At 39.9% G+C, this 18,117-nt stretch overlaps 1 protein-coding gene across 6 annotated transcripts in view; it reads left to right on the forward strand.

The window, feature by feature from the left end:
* Positions 1–18,117, forward strand: part of GLRA2 (glycine receptor alpha 2) — a 122,632-nt gene that overhangs the window by 32,615 nt on the left and 71,900 nt on the right. For 5 of the 6 annotated variants that reach the window (XM_038139965.1, XM_038139956.1, XM_038139982.1 and 2 more), the window contains exons 5-7: positions 12,343–12,425; positions 13,426–13,563; positions 15,811–16,025. In XM_038139965.1, coding sequence (XP_037995893.1) covers positions 12,343–12,425; positions 13,426–13,563; positions 15,811–16,025 — 436 coding nt within the window. The remainder of the gene's footprint in view (positions 1–12,342; positions 12,426–13,425; positions 13,564–15,810; positions 16,026–18,117) is intronic. The other variant, XM_038139992.1, reaches the window with a different exon arrangement.

Here is an 18,117-nt window from a genome sequence, read left to right on the forward strand (position 1 = left end):
AGTTAGAAGACAGTTATTTCTGATGGGGTCTTGTGGTTTTGACTACATTTTCATTAAGGAATTACTATAGGTCCAGGCTCGGGATAGCTGTGCTCTTTAGGATGTTAAATAAATAAATATGGGTATGGAACTTTACCCACTTACATAATTCCTGTGGAAATTCCTTGATAAGAGCCCAGTAATATTTGGACAGATGAAGCGGGGTTACTGAGCAGGGTTTCAAATTGCTCTACCTGAAGGGTTTGAGAAAAATAATAGGATACAAGGATGGTACCAGCACTAGCAGAGTGATAAATATGCTGTCACTGACAAATATTTCCTGTTTCCCCCTGGGAAAGAAATGAATGCATCTGTTTGTTTGAATGACATCAGACACCATCTTATTGGAGGAAACAGTGCAGTTGGGTGCTGCTCTGAATGCAGATGGATAGTTTTCCTGACATTTGCTCATGCAGCAAAAGTGGTATTTTGAGCTGCCATATCCCATTTGTAAAATTCCCACACCTAAATGCAAATTAATTTGAAGCAGAGTAAGCAGAATTCCAAGAGAGCGCTGAGCAAAGCTCATCACTTCTCACTTGTATCACACAGCAGTAACAGAGTAACCCAGCACATCCAACGTGGCACAGAATTTTTTAACACTTTCTGGAGTAAGGGAACTTGAAATCAGGAGCAATTAGAAATACTTGTCTTTTCTCTCTAGACACTGGGCTAGATACTTGGATGTCAGCTGCTTGTAGTTGTGCTATGCAGAAACAAAGAATATTTTAGTGATTGGTTTCAGTACATTGGGAATGTTTACTAGTCCAATAGCACTTTGCCTGTCGTTGTGATATTTTAACATTTAGCATTTAGTGTGCTTTAAGTTCAAAGCACTTCACCAATGCCTCTGGGATGTAGCAAGTAGCCTGTTTTTTCATATTTTCAAATGTAACAAAATCAAGAACAAATTAATCTTGCATACATACAAACTGTTCTTTGCATAAAGTGAGTTTAGAAGTGCTCCTGGTAATTAATGGGCAAGAAGGAAGGTGTGTGCATCATATGGCAGTGGTATCCCTCTTCCCTGGATACTGCACCAAAACCATGAAATACACCATGCAGGAGGCTGAACTGGCTTATGCTGTTAAGTGCTCTCAGAGGCCAAACCTGCCCTTTCTGAACAGAACTTGGAAAGTCACCTGAGGCAACAGTTCATGGTCCATACTTTACTAGAATGAGACATTTGGTGTAGGATCTGGGTGCTCAGAAAAATCATGAAGAGGTGAGTGAGGGTCTGGGCTGTGTTTCACCTCCTCTGCAGTGCTTGAATGTGGGAATTGTCTCACCCTGTGGTAAGCATGAGGCTCTTCACCTTTCTCTTCTATAGCTGGTCAAAGAAACAAGCCTAACACAGCACAGAAGAGGCATAATGTAGACTTCCATCAGAGTTTGCCTTATAATAAGCAGGATGCTCATACTTGCAGATTCCTACAACTATTTTTAATTCCCTGGGAGTCGTTAGAGAAAATAAAAATTTGTTGATGGTTGATGTACCCACCTCTGAATCATAACTTTAGGAATTCAACCCCCTTTTTATATGTTTGCTGCAGGCTCAGATGATTACCTTGATACCTTTTTTGATCTCAGACAGCATGCTGTGTACAGCCTCAGGTTCTATAGCTGGGTAACCGGTCTGCACCTTTGGGTGCTGCAGGGAAAACTAGAGCCTTGGGGAGGGAACCCAGAACTACTTAATACTGCAAATAGATGCTCTTGGCACTGGAGATGTAGCAACAGCTCTTAGAGGCACATGCATTTTGAGAACTCTGCAATTACAGCAAAGTTATATTCAGCAAGGAACTTCAGTCAAGTTCAGCCTCTGTTCCACCCATACACAAAAATTGAAAAACTGTTAAATAGCTATAACTTTTATTTTAAAGCACTCTGCAGAGAGCAGTCAACAAGAAATGTTTGTAATAGCAGTGTTGAATAAATTAGTTTGTGTTTATATTGTGTGCTGAAAAAACAGTAAGTGTTGGAATCATAACCTACACAGTTTCACCCCCTAGATACTCGTGACTCATCTGCTTCCAATCCTTGACTGATTTCTGCATGGATTGGATTTTGGGGGGGGCTCTGCCCTTGGAAAGTGTTGCAGCACGATATGATGGTACCAAGAGTCCTGTTCCAGGCACTCACATTCTGTACGACACCTGCACTTTGCTTTGCACAGCCCACTGCACGGGCTTTATGTTCCAGGGACAAGGATCATGTCTTCTCTGCTCCCTGAGGACACCTGGGACATCAGGAAAATGCTAAATAAACTCACAGAAGGCTTTATATTCTCTCTGAGCCACCCATTTGTGCTACATGATTCCCACAAACTCATTTCAGGCTGCCAGCCAGCTCAGAATATTAGCATCTGCCTAAAAGCCTATTTTAGCAAAATGATAGAAAGTGGTTTTATTTAAGGTTTGTGGCTTTTTTTTCTGCATTAATTGCCTCCTTCTCTTTTTAATATTTTCAGTGCATCTCAACCATATGAGATTGATTCAGAAGGTGATATAATTCAACTGTAATATCGATCCACAGCATTGAATCTAGAATAATTGGTCAGGAAGGTAAAAGCATTGTAAATTTATATATATAATTTTTTTTAACTTGCTGCTCCAAAAAACACTCTCAGTTGAGTTTTGCTCTGAATTGTAATGCCAGTGTATTTAGCCAGAAATAGTCACAAAGCAGATTACTACGTATTTTTTAAAAGGAAGAGATTTTACAATGTGTTTCATGATTTTTTTTAACAGGAGAGACACTTGGAATTCTAGGGAGGAGATCTGTGCAAATTCACAAAATACATTTCTTTCCCTATTTTTTGCTATTCCTGTTCAAAGAGTTACCTAGGAAGATTCAAGTCTTTCAAAATACCTGTTTTTCTGTCTTTCTTTTTCTTCCCAGTGCCAGAACTGTTAGTTATGTAGGCAATTAGTTCCTTGTGGTTTCAACCAGCTACCTAGTTTTAATTGCAAATGTTGCTGTGGCTGAGGGCAGAGTGCCTGTTTGAAAGCCCTTCTGTGCTGTGGGCCACTGGAAACAGAGGAGGCTCAAGCTGTTGGATTGCTCCGTTTGTGTAGCTGCTCTGGGAATGGTTACCAGCCCTCCATTCCACAGCAAGTAGCTGACAGGGTAGGAGCTACATCCCAGCAGTGGGAGCTGGTACCTCCCAAAGCCCTCACCTGCTTATGCAAGCCAAGAGAAGTCTCTGTGAAGCCGTGCTTCTATTTGCAACGCTGCCTCCCATGCCAGCTGCCTTGCTCAGGAGTTTCCAAAATCAACTCTTCCTGGTGTGGCCAAGCACTGAGGGACAGAGCACTGAGTCAACTCCCTCCTGCACCCCCACAACCCCACACACCACTAGGTGTTAGAACAGGAGTTAGGACTGCCATTTCCATCACGGAAATCATCAGAAGTAATCCACGGCACTTTTATAACCCAGTTTTTCTGAGAGAAACTTCTGTGTTTTGTAGTCTCTTCTGTTCTCTTGTTCATTGCCTTCTGGGAAAGAAAAGCAGGTGAAGGAAATACATAGGTAGCTCTTCTGATCCCTCTGCAACAGACTGCTCATGGCAAAAAGTTCACTATCTTGCTGAAATATATTTCTTTTAAATAAGATACAGTCTGGGATTTTTTGCATGGCTACTATAGAATACCTTGTCATGTTGCAGAAAAGTCAGGTGTAGGTTTTCTGACACAATTTTGGGGTACAGACTTTATCAGCAAAACAATATTGAGGATCAATTTATACTCATTTTGTGTAAATCATCTATGTCCCAGCACAGTCTAGCCTAGCACAGCGGTAGAAAATTTTATGTTCTACAGCCCTGTGTGCATTCTGTGCTTTAATTTGATGACTTCAATTTTATTTTACAATCTAGTGTTGGGATTTAAGAGGATTTGGACTTGACTAGCAGCATTGTCTTTCCATGTGACAGATTGGCAGAGGTGGGATCACAGAGACATTTATCATGATTGACATGCCTGTTTGCTTATTAAACTGCCACCTCACACAAACATATCTATTACCTCAGGTCCTATCAGCATAACACTGGTATTGACAAGGTGGTGATTTTCCCGTGGAAGTGAATGTCAATAATCACAGGGACATTTTCACTGAGAAGTATTTCATTCTTGCACTGGCAAAATGGTGCACTGCCCCATTTTTACTGCCCCGACTTTTCAAAAGCATAAAATGTCTTCATATACATATGTCAAAGTAAATTTTCTACATTTAAACCAAATCAAAACATTGAAGAATAGTCAATGGAAATGCTAACTGAAACAGAGAACATTTAAAACATTTTGGTGTTTGGCAGCTGATATGTACTGTGGGCTGAGGCCTTACAGAGCTACAATCATTAAACTTCATTATGCTGCACAATGTTACTGGGACACGGAAACTTCCCAAATTGTGGCTGTATGCTATGTGAATCCAGTGAATTTGACAAATTTGTCTTCCCATAAGCATGACTACAATAATAACAATGGTTTCAGAAGCTAAAAAACTGCAGCCTTTTGTGGGACAAGCAGCCATTCTCATTACAGCTGAACCCAATGTTCTTGGATTATGAGTAGCTGTCTGGTTTTCACCCTGCCTTTTTCTTTCCTTTTTGCCCTTACTCCTGCCTCTCCTTCTAGCCCCACTCCAGCCCCTTCCTTTTGGGGCCTTTTAAATAAATGAACTCAGATTCTTCTCATGCTTCAGGGTTGTTTCCAAATACTCTCTTTAATGCATCACCAATTCCCTTCTTTCTCATTCCCTCCCAATCAACAAATTCAGTCTAAGGATCTAGCCCCAGGTTTCCAATACCCTTACTATCCTGTTGTATCTAAAGTACTTGCTTTGCATAACAAATAATAAAATCTACTAAATAATTAATAAAACCTAATGTGGTTACTTTGTTATGCAACTAACATAGCTATTGTGAAAACCCCATTGATTATACCGCTTAAGAAAAGAATAATTTACATTTTAATGACACAAAATTAGTTGCTTTTCACTTCATAAGGCATTTAAAACAAAGCAGGGGTATGGGCATTATATCTGAGCATGTACTGCCTCACTTCTTCCTCTAAGGCCAGGCACATCCCAGATGAGGCAGGGGAGTGGAGGAGGTAAATACAAATACAAGAGGGGAACTGCTCAGATCAGAGGACAACGCTACCAGGAAAACAAATGGCTCTGAACTGGTCATAGCTAAGCTCAGAGAGGAAGTTACAAAGTTTACAGCCATATACACCTTGAATTCCTGCAACAATAATCCAACAAAAATAGGGACACACACACACTTTGATCATTTTTGAAAGGGTTGAGAGGATGTCACTCTGGGTGATAGCAGATGATCAGACTTGATGGCATGAAATGTCACTTCCACAGCCCCGTATTCCTGTGTCTCAATGCAAAGGGAAGACTTTGCTCTAAGTGAAAAAGTGAGAAGTGCTGCTGGAGACCAATTTGTACACGAGAAGTTGCTCTTGGCTGGCAGGATCAAAAATACTGGCAGGTGGCTACTTCTAGAGACCTGTGCCAACGGGGTGGTTGCACAGCCAGTAGATGTCTGTGTACCACCCTCCTCATGGCTATTGGCAATGCCTGCCCTCGACTGCTGGTGATCAATCACTTCATTTAACCAGCTAAAGGTTAGGTGTAAAATGATGCAGGTGAAGGAGCCCTGCCTAAATGGTACAAAAAAGCATATTTTCCTAGAACATGGTCCCAAGGATGAAATCTTTTGCCAATTGGATTGAAATATATAGCTTAGAACAGAGATGTCAGCATGCCAGGAGGAAAGCAGCACCATACCAAACACACGCTGCAGGAAAACTAAGATAGAAAATGACAGAGAAAAAAAGAAAAGGTAAAATACTGTCCCTCATGTAAAGGAAACAGGTGCTTACAGAATTTAACTGTTACATACAATCACACTTGAATTTAATTTCATAGATTTGTTTGAGCAATAATTGGAAAGTCATTTGCTGGCAGCTCATGTGCTGGCATTGTGTATCTGCAGACAGTGATTGCATTACAATGAGAAGTGGGATGCCTAAAATGAGAACTCCACCACCCTGCTCTGTGCCAGCTCCTGTGTTGTTAAGCAGTACATGAAGCAAGGCAAAGCACTGGAGGGAGTGAGGACATGCTCAGAAACAGCAGTACTGAAACTCCAGCCTGTAACTCACATTTTGCCATAGCAGAGAGGGTTCCACGTCTCCTCTAAGCTCGACTTCAGCCCATTCCCACCTGGCAGGAATGAAGCTGCAAAACGTGACAAATATTAGAGAGGAATTCCAGGACTCCTCAAAAATAAGGAAAAAAACAGTCAGTTTGACTGTTCCATTTAACAGGACAAAGCCTTTAGACTGTGAAAATTACTAGAATTGGCATTCAAAATGATGAGTCAGGTCCTTGAAAAAATAATGAGATGGCCTATAAAATGAAAAGATATTTAACTGAAGAATGCCACTGGGAATTTTTTTTTCCTGCCTTCTGATAAGTGATCAGTGTGTGTGCCCTTCTCTCAGGCACCCAAGAGAGGGGGCTGGGAGAAATATAAAGAGATTTTAGATTCTCCTCCCTGTTTCAGTGTCACTAGCCTGAATGGCATTTGCTCCTGTGTCATGAGATGCTGTCATGGTTGCTGTGCAACTTCATCTCCCCTGCCAGTTTAATAGGGAACTTTATCTGCTTGTGCTTAGGTAATATTTTAATGTTATTTCAGCAGCTAGAAGGATCAGGAGTTTATTCTGTCAAAGAAAAAAAAGTACCATTAAATATCTTTAACTTTATTGTCAGCTTGGAGCTTTAAGAAAAATACCAGAAACCTTGCAATTTACAATAGCATCTTTAGATTTAACAAAGCTGGAAAAAAGAAATCCCACTTGTCTCACTAAATCCAACGCTGAGGGGTTTGCACAGGTATTAGTTTTGTGATAAAATCGGCACATAGCCAATGCTACCAGTGATCATGCATGTGCTATTTATGTTCTGGTATTTGCAGCATAAAATCCTAGATTGTGAAATCTCTTGTCCCAGCAGCTGAGGTGCAGATGGGCGTAGTGTGAAAGAATGAAGGGATAAGAATAGAAACAAAACGTTATTTTTAACATGATGCCTACTCATGGTGAGGAATTTATTGCTTTTCATGCTAGTGAGGAGATAGTCTTGGGTTTTTGTTTTTTTTTTGCAGACAGAAGGGATTTATGCCCTTATCTACAGCACTTTGTAAATTCCCAGCAGTATTTCTATACATAACAGGACTGAACCTAGTTATTTATCATTACAAAAAACTCCGCGAGGAGGCTGTTGTTCTGTAGCCCACTCACAACCAACCTATCTTGCAGAATAACTAATGAAAAGAATATTCCTCTGCCATGATATACCACGTATTATGATCCCCAGGGCCCGTCTCTTGTGGAACCAGTGTCCTCCTCTGGGATGAGATGTCACTGAGATCAAGGGAAGTTTTGGGTGTCTAGCAAGACATCAGGCTAAGGAGTGATAGCTGCTTGTAAAGGAGTGGGTTAGAATACAGTTCAGTGGTTGCTGCAGACAAAGCAATACTTCAAATCTCAGTTAAAATTATATATTCTCCTAAATTTATTAAAAAATTCCTGGATTATGTAATGTGTAAGCCCAATTCCCTAAGTGTTCAAAAAAATACTAGCAGTTCATTACTTCAGATTTGTGTTGCAGACCATTCACAAGCAGTCTGTCTGTAAAAAAAACAAAACACTCTGTAGTGTTTTTGTTGCATTGTGAGATTATCAGAGAAGTGATGTGATGGTTGGGAGCCCCAGCATTCAAAACCCTCCAGTGATAGAATGAGATTGGAAATCATCTTGAGAATGATCTATTTACAAAAAAATTATTTCTACTGATTTTTTTTTTTAAATTCATGATCCTTACCCTCTACTGATGGTGCTGCTTTAGGGGTTAGTTGTCAAAGGCAGACTGGCCTCACAACTCAATACCCTGAAAGCAGGTGGGAGTGGCATTTGACAGGAATTGGTAAACAGGAGAAGGAGGAGGGAAGGCTGTGAGGATAGATCAGGACACGAAGGAAAATGTCTGGGCTCTGTGTCATGTAGGTGTCCCCGAGAGAGATGTAGGGCAGATGGGCGGGCATAGGAGGATATGGGGAAAATGTCTCTGAGCTGGAGAAAGAACAGGATAAAGGCAGGAACTTGATAAAGGCAGGAAACACAGCATATCAGCCCCAGTACTGAGCCCAGGGCTTGGCTGCACTGCACATAAAAACCTCTGAGCCCCCTTGGCTGCAGGTGTGTGCCACCCCTCCCGTGCCCTTCCCTCGGAGGAGGACGGCGATGCTGCGGCTGCGTTCCGAGCAGGGCCTGTGCCGAGTGCTGCTGCTGGCCCATCTGGCAGCTCACACCAGGAGAAAACACTGACACTGCAAAACATGTTCAGGTGTGAAAGACAACGAGCATGAGGGTTTCTGATTAAGCAGTCAGACTATTTTTTTTTTCCCATGAGATTCCTTATTTTTACTTCTGTGACAGCGGCCACAGCCTAGAGGACCTTGCCTTCCTGCCTGCAGAAACTGGGGAATGCAGACCTCTGAGTGATGCTGAAAGTGGGTTCCTGGGGTGACCAGAAATGTAAAGATTTTGAGTGGGACTGGGAACAGAGACAGGCCCACAATTCAAGTCTTAGTGATATCTCAGCATTTTATAGTGAAACCAGGGGGATGAAAGAGGGGAGTTTGAATGAAATGCTGAGTGAAGAAATCCCAGCAGCGCCTGCTGCACTTTGAAGGCATTTAAGGTGTCAGGAAGAGGGTCCAAAACATAATACAGAGAATACTGCCCTGGAGTACTTGGATTATAGCCCTGTCTGTGCTACAGTACTGCTCAGTGACATTGTTTATTTATTTATTTATTATTTTTGTCACAGTGGCAGCTAATTGTTCATTCTTTGTTTCCTGGCTCTGTTCCTGTATTTTGTTCTGTTCATACCCTTATTTGCATTATTCCGGGGTTTGATTCTTCCTTGGCTGTGGGTTGAGTGAGGGAGCAGGGAGGGAAAGAGGAGAGCAGCTTTTCCTCTTCTCTGAGGCAGCTTGCTGTCCCTGGCACGTTGCCTGGTGTGCTGAGGCACTGGAGATGTGACTCCCTCCTGCTCCCTCATGAGCCCTCTCTGCTCAGCTGGAAAATAAAATGTGCTCAGCCCCAGAGCTTTCCGTGAGCCAGCTGTGCCACCTGGGTCTGGCTGCCGTGGGGTGGAGTGTGTTCAGGTAATGGAAGGCAAAATCAAGTCCCTGGTCAACTTCTTCTCTCTTCAGTTTTACAGATGGTTCATAAAGCACTTCCCATCAGTGTTTTATGGTTCTCCACCACCAATCTGTTGTTTATGCATCTCAAATGCCTTGGTGGCGGGATGCCTGGAAAATAAAATAATTGTTCTGTAGCAGTTTGTTCTGTTTTATTAACGATTAAAGTATTCGTCAGTGTAATTCCCCATTAAATTTGCTCTTTGCTCCAAACCTCCAGGGGCCCTTCTTAAATTTGCCAAGTGTGAGACATTCATTCTGCTGAAATATTTTCTGTCAATGACACTGTTATTATCAGCCATGTGGGTAGCTATATCTACCTAACACTTTCCATTTATGACCCCCTGTCCTTATTAATGTAGATATATATAAGTAGTGACATGGCACCAGGGTTTGGAAACATTTGCAGGCCCAAAGTTTTACCAAAAAGGAGTCAACTGGTATAAATTGACCCACCACCATGGACTTCAGTGGATCTGTTCCAAATTCCAGCTGCTGAACATTTCGTATGTAGCAATTTTGTTGAAAATCAGTGGATCTGTGGATGATATGAGGCTCTAACCATTTGTTTCAACACTTGCATTACTGCTGCTAGATGCAAAGGCTAGATGGCAAAAGATGGTAATTCTGAATGGCTACTGTGCTGAGGTGAACAGGTAAAGGTAAGACTATAACTAACTATAAACATGATGTCTTGAGCTACTCTCATCAACACAGTGAATAGAAATTATTTTTCCTTTTTCAGAGTGAGAAGAGAATAATTAAGTCTTTGTGAAAGACAACAATGATTAGGAAGAGAAAGTAGGACATTATGCTTTGTGTGAACCTACAAAATAAGCCTACATAATTTTCTCATCTCACCTCCAGGGGAAAAAAAATTGTATATCTGCCTTATATCAATGGAGAATTTTTTTCCTTTTGAATCTTGAAAGCTGCAACTGGGTCTATTTGCTTTCTTATAAATTTGATATTAAAATAATGAGGGACCTTCCTGACCATGTATGTAGTCAAACCCCCAAATTACTTGAATTTCTGGGGAATAGAAAGGCTGAAGAAGAAAGGAAAGCAAGTCAGTGTGCAGTCCACACCTGATAGTCAGTAAAATCCAAGGGGTGAATAGCCCATGCTTACTTCAATGAATGCAAACAAATGACATATTTACAAAGGCTACATTTGCATAAAGGCATGTTTGAAAAGAGCTTAAAACATCTAAGCCATATTTAGAAAATGACTGAAAATAAGGGAGTTTGATATAGCAGTGTTTCAGGAAAGAGACAGAGGCACTGTTTTGTTAATGCTGAGGATTAGCAACTTAATTAGCTCAATCTTTAATGCAGGAAATTACCTAGTGAAAATGAGACTAGTTAATATTTGCAAGGACTTAAAATATTTAAATAAGGAAAGGACAGATTTTCAATGACACTTACACACCTACTAGATAAACTTTTTGCTCTAGAAGAAAAGTTGTTTTTTTTTTTTTTAATACTTCTGCTATTTGATCCCAAGGGTCAAATGTGAGTTTATTTCCTATGGAGATGTTGAGACTGGGGACTTTTCTTCATCTCACTGCCACATAAGTGTGATCTCTAATTTCCTGATACTATCGTCTTGTTTGCCAAAGACTGTGTCCAGATGAAAATAATGTAACTTTTTTGAGGTAGCGCACATGTAGGCAACAGCAGGGATGTTGAATGTGATCTCAGATATGGGTGAGACAATTTTGATTTCAGTTATCTAAATATCATCTTTTTGTCACAGTGATTTTATGGCTAGAAGCCCCAGCCAGGTGGTCTCAAAACTTCAAAACTTCACATGGTGAAGAAATAGATGGAAAGATCTTGAATAGTTGTGTGTGGTAAGAACCACAAAGTCACTTTTGAAGAAAGAATTTAATCAAGTATTTATCTGTAGAGCTCATATATGTTTGAGGGACAATATAGTTTAAAGGTTATACTTCCAAACAGGTGACCTGTGGGTTCACTGACATAACTAAAAAATTATTGTCATTATAATGTGTCAATGTTTCAGTGTCCCTTTAAATCAGACTTGTTACTGCCCTTCATAATAAACAGAGGGGGCACAGAGGGCACAGAAGGGCTTTCTTTCTGAGTGGGTTTTTTCAAGCTTAATGTAATCAGAAATAAAAATATACTTTAAAAATATTATTTAAAACAAAAATCCTAATATTTATACTGTTTATCAAAGCTAGTTGTTTGTACTTAGACCATCTCAATACCTTCATTAGATAAAAATGGTTTCTTCTCACACACAAAAAAGAAAAAAAAAACAGAAAAGACGATCTTGACATAGATTTCAATCAAACGTTAAAAGGTTAAATCAACTAAAAAAAAAGGTAGAAAGAAAGAAACATTAAAAGTATTCCCATTTAAGTAAAGTTATGCTTTATCTGGAACAATAACAACTGAAAAATTAAAAGAGAAACATATTTTGTATGATTATGTTCCTTTAGGCTTACTTTCTTCTATCTGTACTCCTTTAATGCAATGTGATTTTTTTACTGAATAATGTTTTTTTTTTCCTTCTTTTAGTGGCTGAGCAGTAAGAATGAAGGCTTGGAAATGGGATTCATTCCAAAACAACAAAAGCACTCTGCAAATAAACCCCCCATGGTCGTTGTTTCTTCTTTTTTTTTTTTTTTGCTTTTCCAAGATAAAACATAAAACCATGTGTCACATGACCAGGTGTTTCAGCTTTGGGATTATTTGGTTCAGTATTGTACACTAAGCATTCACTGGTGCATTAGTGGATAACATATCTTACTAACCTGATGTTGCCTTCTCTACTCTGCTCTGCTCTGCTCTGCTCTGCTCTGCTCAGCCAGGCCAGGCTGTGAGAGCCTGTTTTGCTCACACATTTTGTTTCCACAGCTCAAGGGGGAAATGAGCCCAGCCTTTGAGGTGTTAAGATTTGGTCTTGATCCTTTGAACTCTAAGTATGGGGGTTTAGATTAAATCTGTAGATGTCTAACATATTTTTTCCCCTCTAATTTTAGGCTCACTTTAACCTTGTCCTGTCCCATGGACTTGAAGAATTTTCCTATGGATGTACAGACATGTACAATGCAGCTCGAGAGCTGTGAGTGCCCAATTGCCTTGTCTATCAAATAATAAGTTTTCACCCTGAGATTCAGGGATTAGATTGTATTTACATCATCACATTTGTGTGGTGACACTCAGTATTCCTGCTTTGTAAGGGAATTATGTTTATCACCTTGATGTGAGGGCTGCTTGTTTCTGTGCTGCTCCTGCTCCCTTATCCTTCTCCCTCCTGGGTCACATCACCTTACCCAGCAGAGCTGCATCACTTCCAGGAGTAAATACAGCAATTCTCCCTGTATTCTCCACCCTGTGTGGGAGAAATTACTAAATCTCAGGAAAGCGAAAACGATTATTACGCAGCCAGGGATTTGCTATGTCTGAAAGAGTTAGGCTCGCTTTTGGGGAATAGAAGCGCCATACCCGACGAAGCAGAGTTCCTGTTAGTGATACCTAAGTTCCTATTAGTGATACCTAAGTTCCTATGAGTGATACCTAAGCTGGTGTGCTAAACACGGGCAGGGCATGGACTGGGGAACCAGCACACCCCCCCCATGCTGTGCCAGCACACACCCCAGCACTGCCTCCACCTGCCCAGGTAACAACCAGGCAAACCCAGGAGTGGCTCAGGCTCTGGCAAGTGCCAGTGATCGTTCCCAGTATTCAGTAAGTGCCAGTCTAACCTGTTGTTTTAATTTTTTTAGGGAAGAAAGGATTTAGCTGTATGGCTATGAACTGTGGGCTGCCACCTGCATTTGTGCCCAGAGAATCTTAGATTGGTTTCGGCCAGCAAACTTAATTTTTGCTGGCAAACCAGGGCAGTACTTCGGAATAGAACAGTGTTTACTTCTTGCTTTTAGCAGAGTAATGATGTAGTTATAGCAACAGAAAACTAAGAGGAATTATGCTGTTAATTGAACAGTTTGAAAAAGTAACTGAGATAACACATATTGCAGTAAAAGTCGTGCTTTTCAGCCATAAGAACATTTGCTCTTTTCTGGTCAGTTGCCATCTAATAAACTCTGATTCCTTTATTGCAGTCGGCTACACCATGAATGATCTGATATTTGAGTGGCTAAGTGATGGACCCGTGCAAGTTGCAGAGGGTTTGACCTTGCCACAGTTTATTTTAAAAGAAGATAAAGAACTTGGTTATTGCACAAAACATTACAACACTGGTGAGCATTATTCTATTTTTTTCTATCAGTGGTTCCAATGGTATCTCTTGTCAATTTGTAATGGAAAAATATGGGTAAAATGGAAAAAAAATTAAATTAAAATTTGATTCAGTCGCACTTATTTTTAAATCTGAATAGAAAGAAATTTTCTCTCTGTTATTATTTAGAAAGATTCAATTTCAAACTTCACTTTAAATTCATTAAAGTAATCTAATGTCCTTACAATCATTTTAAAATATTAAAAAACTGATAAAAAATGTAATTGTTTTGATATTCTTAAAAATGAAACATTTAAAAAAACTTACTCTTTTATTAAATATTGATTAATCACTTTTAAAGTACTGATTTTTCTGAACGTAGTTTGTTTCTCCAGCATATCACATTTCCAATGAGGAAAAATATTAAATTTTCACCAGCTTTTATGTGTAGTTTAATTTGTGAGATATAGCATGTGAAAAGACAATGTTTTCATTGCTGATCTGAATACTGTACAGACATGGAATGTTGGGAAATTGATTGTTTAATACTCTTAAATTTTGTTCTTTCATTTGCTGTTTAGGAGTCTCTAATGCTGTGTTTTCTAGCTTTGGCTTTACAGAGAAGAGGAAACTGCTAAAATTTTGATTTAGCAGCTTGGAGTTTATTTAATGGGGACAGCATTTTGAGAACAGTTTTCTGGGTGCTTTCTGGGATTAAATATAATCCCTCATCTAAAATAGCTTTTTCATCATTTCAGCGTAAGAGCTGATCTGGTTGCATCAAACACATTTGTTTCAGTCTATGAAATAATACAATGCAAGATGTTCTGTCTCTGCCAAAAATAATATCACCTTTATTTATTATAAAAATTGTTTGGTTTAATTTTTAAAAATGCAGCCTCTCATTTCAGAGCTCAAAGTCCCAAGGAAGGAAAACTTTGTGATTGGCACCCCCCGCTCCTGTCTTCTCTGTAGTTTGCTCCTTCAGGCTTAGTGTGAAATTAAAATGTGGATAAAACTTATTACTCTGCCTTCTCCTAAACTCAGTGTCCAGGCTGCATCACACAAGTCTGGAGAGCCTGTGACAGATGGTGCTACTCATGCCACTGCTGCCACAGGTGGCCACCAGTGCCCTTCCCAGCCCCCTTCTGTACGGGCAGACTGGCCAGGAACAGCCTCTGCCCAGGTCTCAGCATCTGCCTTTCATCAGTACAGAACTTCAGGGCTGTCAGAGGATAACAGAGGCTGTTATCCTCTGTTATGCTCTGTTTGTGAAACAGCCTCTGCACTTCCCTTTGTGCTAACTCTTGTACCCACCATTCAGCATTGCAGACCACCAGAAAAATACAGGGACATCAGCAAAAGGAGCAAACAGTCTAATTTCCTCTGAAAGGGTGCACAAGGAAAAAACCATCTTCATTCATTTTCCAACCAACACAAAAGGGTTTGAAACCATTAGCATGACACTTTAGGAATGAGAGGCTTTCCTGTAGTCTGCCTGGAGTGAGTACCTAAGCCAGAGTAATTTTGAGAGCAGCACAGAGTGATTCCATTAGTAGCTGATGAGCTGTTGCAGCTCAGGACTCTGCATCTCCTGCTGCACAACTTCCATTGTCAGGCACCCCAAAACCTCTGTCCCCCAGGACTGCTGTGCAGCAGCTATCACTTGTTTGAAGAATCTCTCACCTCCCACAAGAGACTGGTTTAGGTTTTCTGGTTTAGGTTTTCTGGAGTCAGACTTTTAGCAAAATTCAAAGTATACTTTGAGTTGATTCTTCTGTTGATTCTTCTGACATAATCCACAGACAGAGGCAAATGACATTGGCAGAATGAGGAGTGTCATCCACCCTAGGATTGTAAGAGTAGTAGTTTACAACTTGTCTGTTCCAACACGATTGCTTAATCTCATGCCTCTAAAAGACTAAAATGCTGTCCCCTTTTAAAACCTGACATTCTATTTGACTAAAGTAAAAGCTCATTGAATTTTGAGAAAAGAAACATTGCGTGATATTTTCTGGAGTTAAAGCAATTGTGCTAATATTCATTTCCTCAGTTAATATGAAGAACTGGGCACAGTATATTTCAGTGCTCCCACACTTCCCCCAAGCTAGCATGCAACAAGTGGCTGACTAGTGTTTGTGTATCAGGATCTGCTTACAGTATTAGGTGAGGAAACAGATCTAACACATCTAACACACATCTAACTTATGTTCAGAAAACAAGATAAAAATGTGCAAAAAGCATTCATGAAAGTAATTTCATGTTCTAGGAAAGTTTACATGCATTGAAGTCAAGTTTCATTTGGAGCGTCAGATGGGATACTATTTAATCCAGATGTACATTCCTAGCCTGCTGATTGTCATTTTATCCTGGGTTTCTTTCTGGATCAACATGGATGCTGCTCCAGCCAGAGTTGCACTGGGCATCACTACAGTTTTGACAATGACCACGCAAAGCTCAGGATCAAGAGCTTCCCTCCCAAAAGTAAGGAAAGAATTTTGTGCCATGAATTTGCTCTTAATAACAAATGTTTGTGCTACCCTTTTAAATTTGAGGAAGATCTGTGTAAATATGCATCTGATAAGGATACGTGAGAAAGTGGTAACAGTGTGATATTAAATGCAGTACCCTTCCTTGCATTTGAATTAAGGAATGTTTCTGCTGCTTTGGTGGATGGCTGAATGGTGCAGCAGTATGAATTTTTAATGAGTTTCTGCTAGTTTTGATGCTTATTTTTGAGTGTTTAGAAACCAGATTTTCTGAGGTATTTAGATATTTTACTGGATTTCTTTCAGACTGGGGACTTTAAAAAGACTGGACTGTTAGACTGTCATACATCTTGATATTTCTAGATATGGCACTTAGTCCAATGAATGTATAAATATATACCCCAGAAATGTATCTATAAAATACATGTTTGTAACATATACGCAACTAAATGATTTCTTTGGTGAACCTTTTCAGTGTGTTACCACTGATGTCTTTGTTTCCCAGCAGAATTTGTCCGTATTTCACTCATTCAAGTGTCAACTGAAGACCTTCATCCTATCTATGCACAAAAATATCCTCTCATTCAAATTTTGTGGTCTTTTTAATCCTAGCCAGATGCTGTAGATGAATTTACAGATTACAGACTGGATTCTCTGTTTAGTCAGGCTGACAGCTCTTTTCAGCATAGGCATAGCCCAAATGCTTCTGAAAACAGCATTCCCATCTGAATTTCATGTGCAAGCTCAGGTTTTATAGAACTTTCTGGAAGGGAGTTCAGAGAGTTCAGGAAAGTTTGTGATAGTCTAAGGAGTTATGAGATACACTTCCTGAAGAGACCTTTTCCAACAGTCCAGCATCAAAGGGACTGGGATCATAGTATCAATGAAAAGCACAAATTTTGTGTAGATCATGATGCATTCAGAGAAAGCAGGCTGTATATTGTGGTGCTTCACCCTCAGTATCACATTTGGTCTCATTCTAAAGATGCAAGTTGTTCAAGTGGAGGGAAACTTCAAAAAATATAGGGCAACTCCAAAAAGTGCACGGATTGTCTTACTCCTTTGTTAGTAATGAGAAAGTATCACTTAAAAATCTGGTGAGTACATTTAGTTCAGTTTCCCTTATTCATCTGGAGAGATGCATAATTTTCCATGCAAACTGAAAGCTTCTCATAAATTAACTCAGAATTTCAAATTGAAAATTTATTAAACATTTCCTCAGACAATTCAGTCCATATTACCAGTGAACATTCTGAAAAGAATTTCTGAAAAGATTATCTAGGCAAGAAGCATACAGGCTCTTTAAATAGCAAGTTTGGAGTCGCTGAAGACTGTGTCTAGATGGCACAACATGAATCCATATGAAATACTCCAAGTTACTTTTAAATTATCTGGCTTGAGAAGTAAAGATAATAGAATCACTGTAGTGGAGATTCCCACCCACATTTCCTACAGCACAAACAAACCCTGACGAAAGGCTCTGCAGTGTTGGTGTGCCCCAAAATGCTCTAGAAGGTGTTTTCATCATAGGCCTTTGATCCAGCTGAAATGTTTTCCTATTTTGCATTCTGTTGTGTTTGAGTAGAAAAGTTTTTGCTGAGTGGAACAATGGGAAGATGCAAAATGTGTTGACTATGATGTGTTGGTTATTGGAGAGGTTCTTCTCCAGCCTCAGGATTGAATACAGTTATCTTATCAGCTGTCAGAGAATGGTGGTGCTCTGCCCATACTCCATCTTCTCCTAATCTACTGTGTTGTTTTGCCAGAAAACAGGCACTAAGAAAAGTATCTCACCAGAAAGCCCAGTACAATTCATTTCAGTCAGGCTGTTGCATTTTCTCTGTGTAATTCAGCTGAACTCTATTTTATAGCTTTGATCTCTATATGTTAGTTAATCCTTGTGGGGGCTTTTGAAGGTGTGTCATTTGCCTCTAAAAATGTGATTCTAAGTAAATGCCAGCATTCCAGCCAGCTGACTCCCACCTTGGATGATTCAGGTGCTTGGAGAAACATGGGCACCATTCAGGTCCTGAATCACCACTACCTGATTCTTTATACATAGAAGCAAGATTTTCTTGCTATTGCTG

The sequence above is a fragment of the Motacilla alba genome, chromosome 1, assembly GCF_015832195.1.
Source record: "Motacilla alba alba isolate MOTALB_02 chromosome 1, Motacilla_alba_V1.0_pri, whole genome shotgun sequence".
In the NCBI taxonomy this organism is placed as follows: domain Eukaryota; kingdom Metazoa; phylum Chordata; class Aves; order Passeriformes; family Motacillidae; genus Motacilla; species Motacilla alba.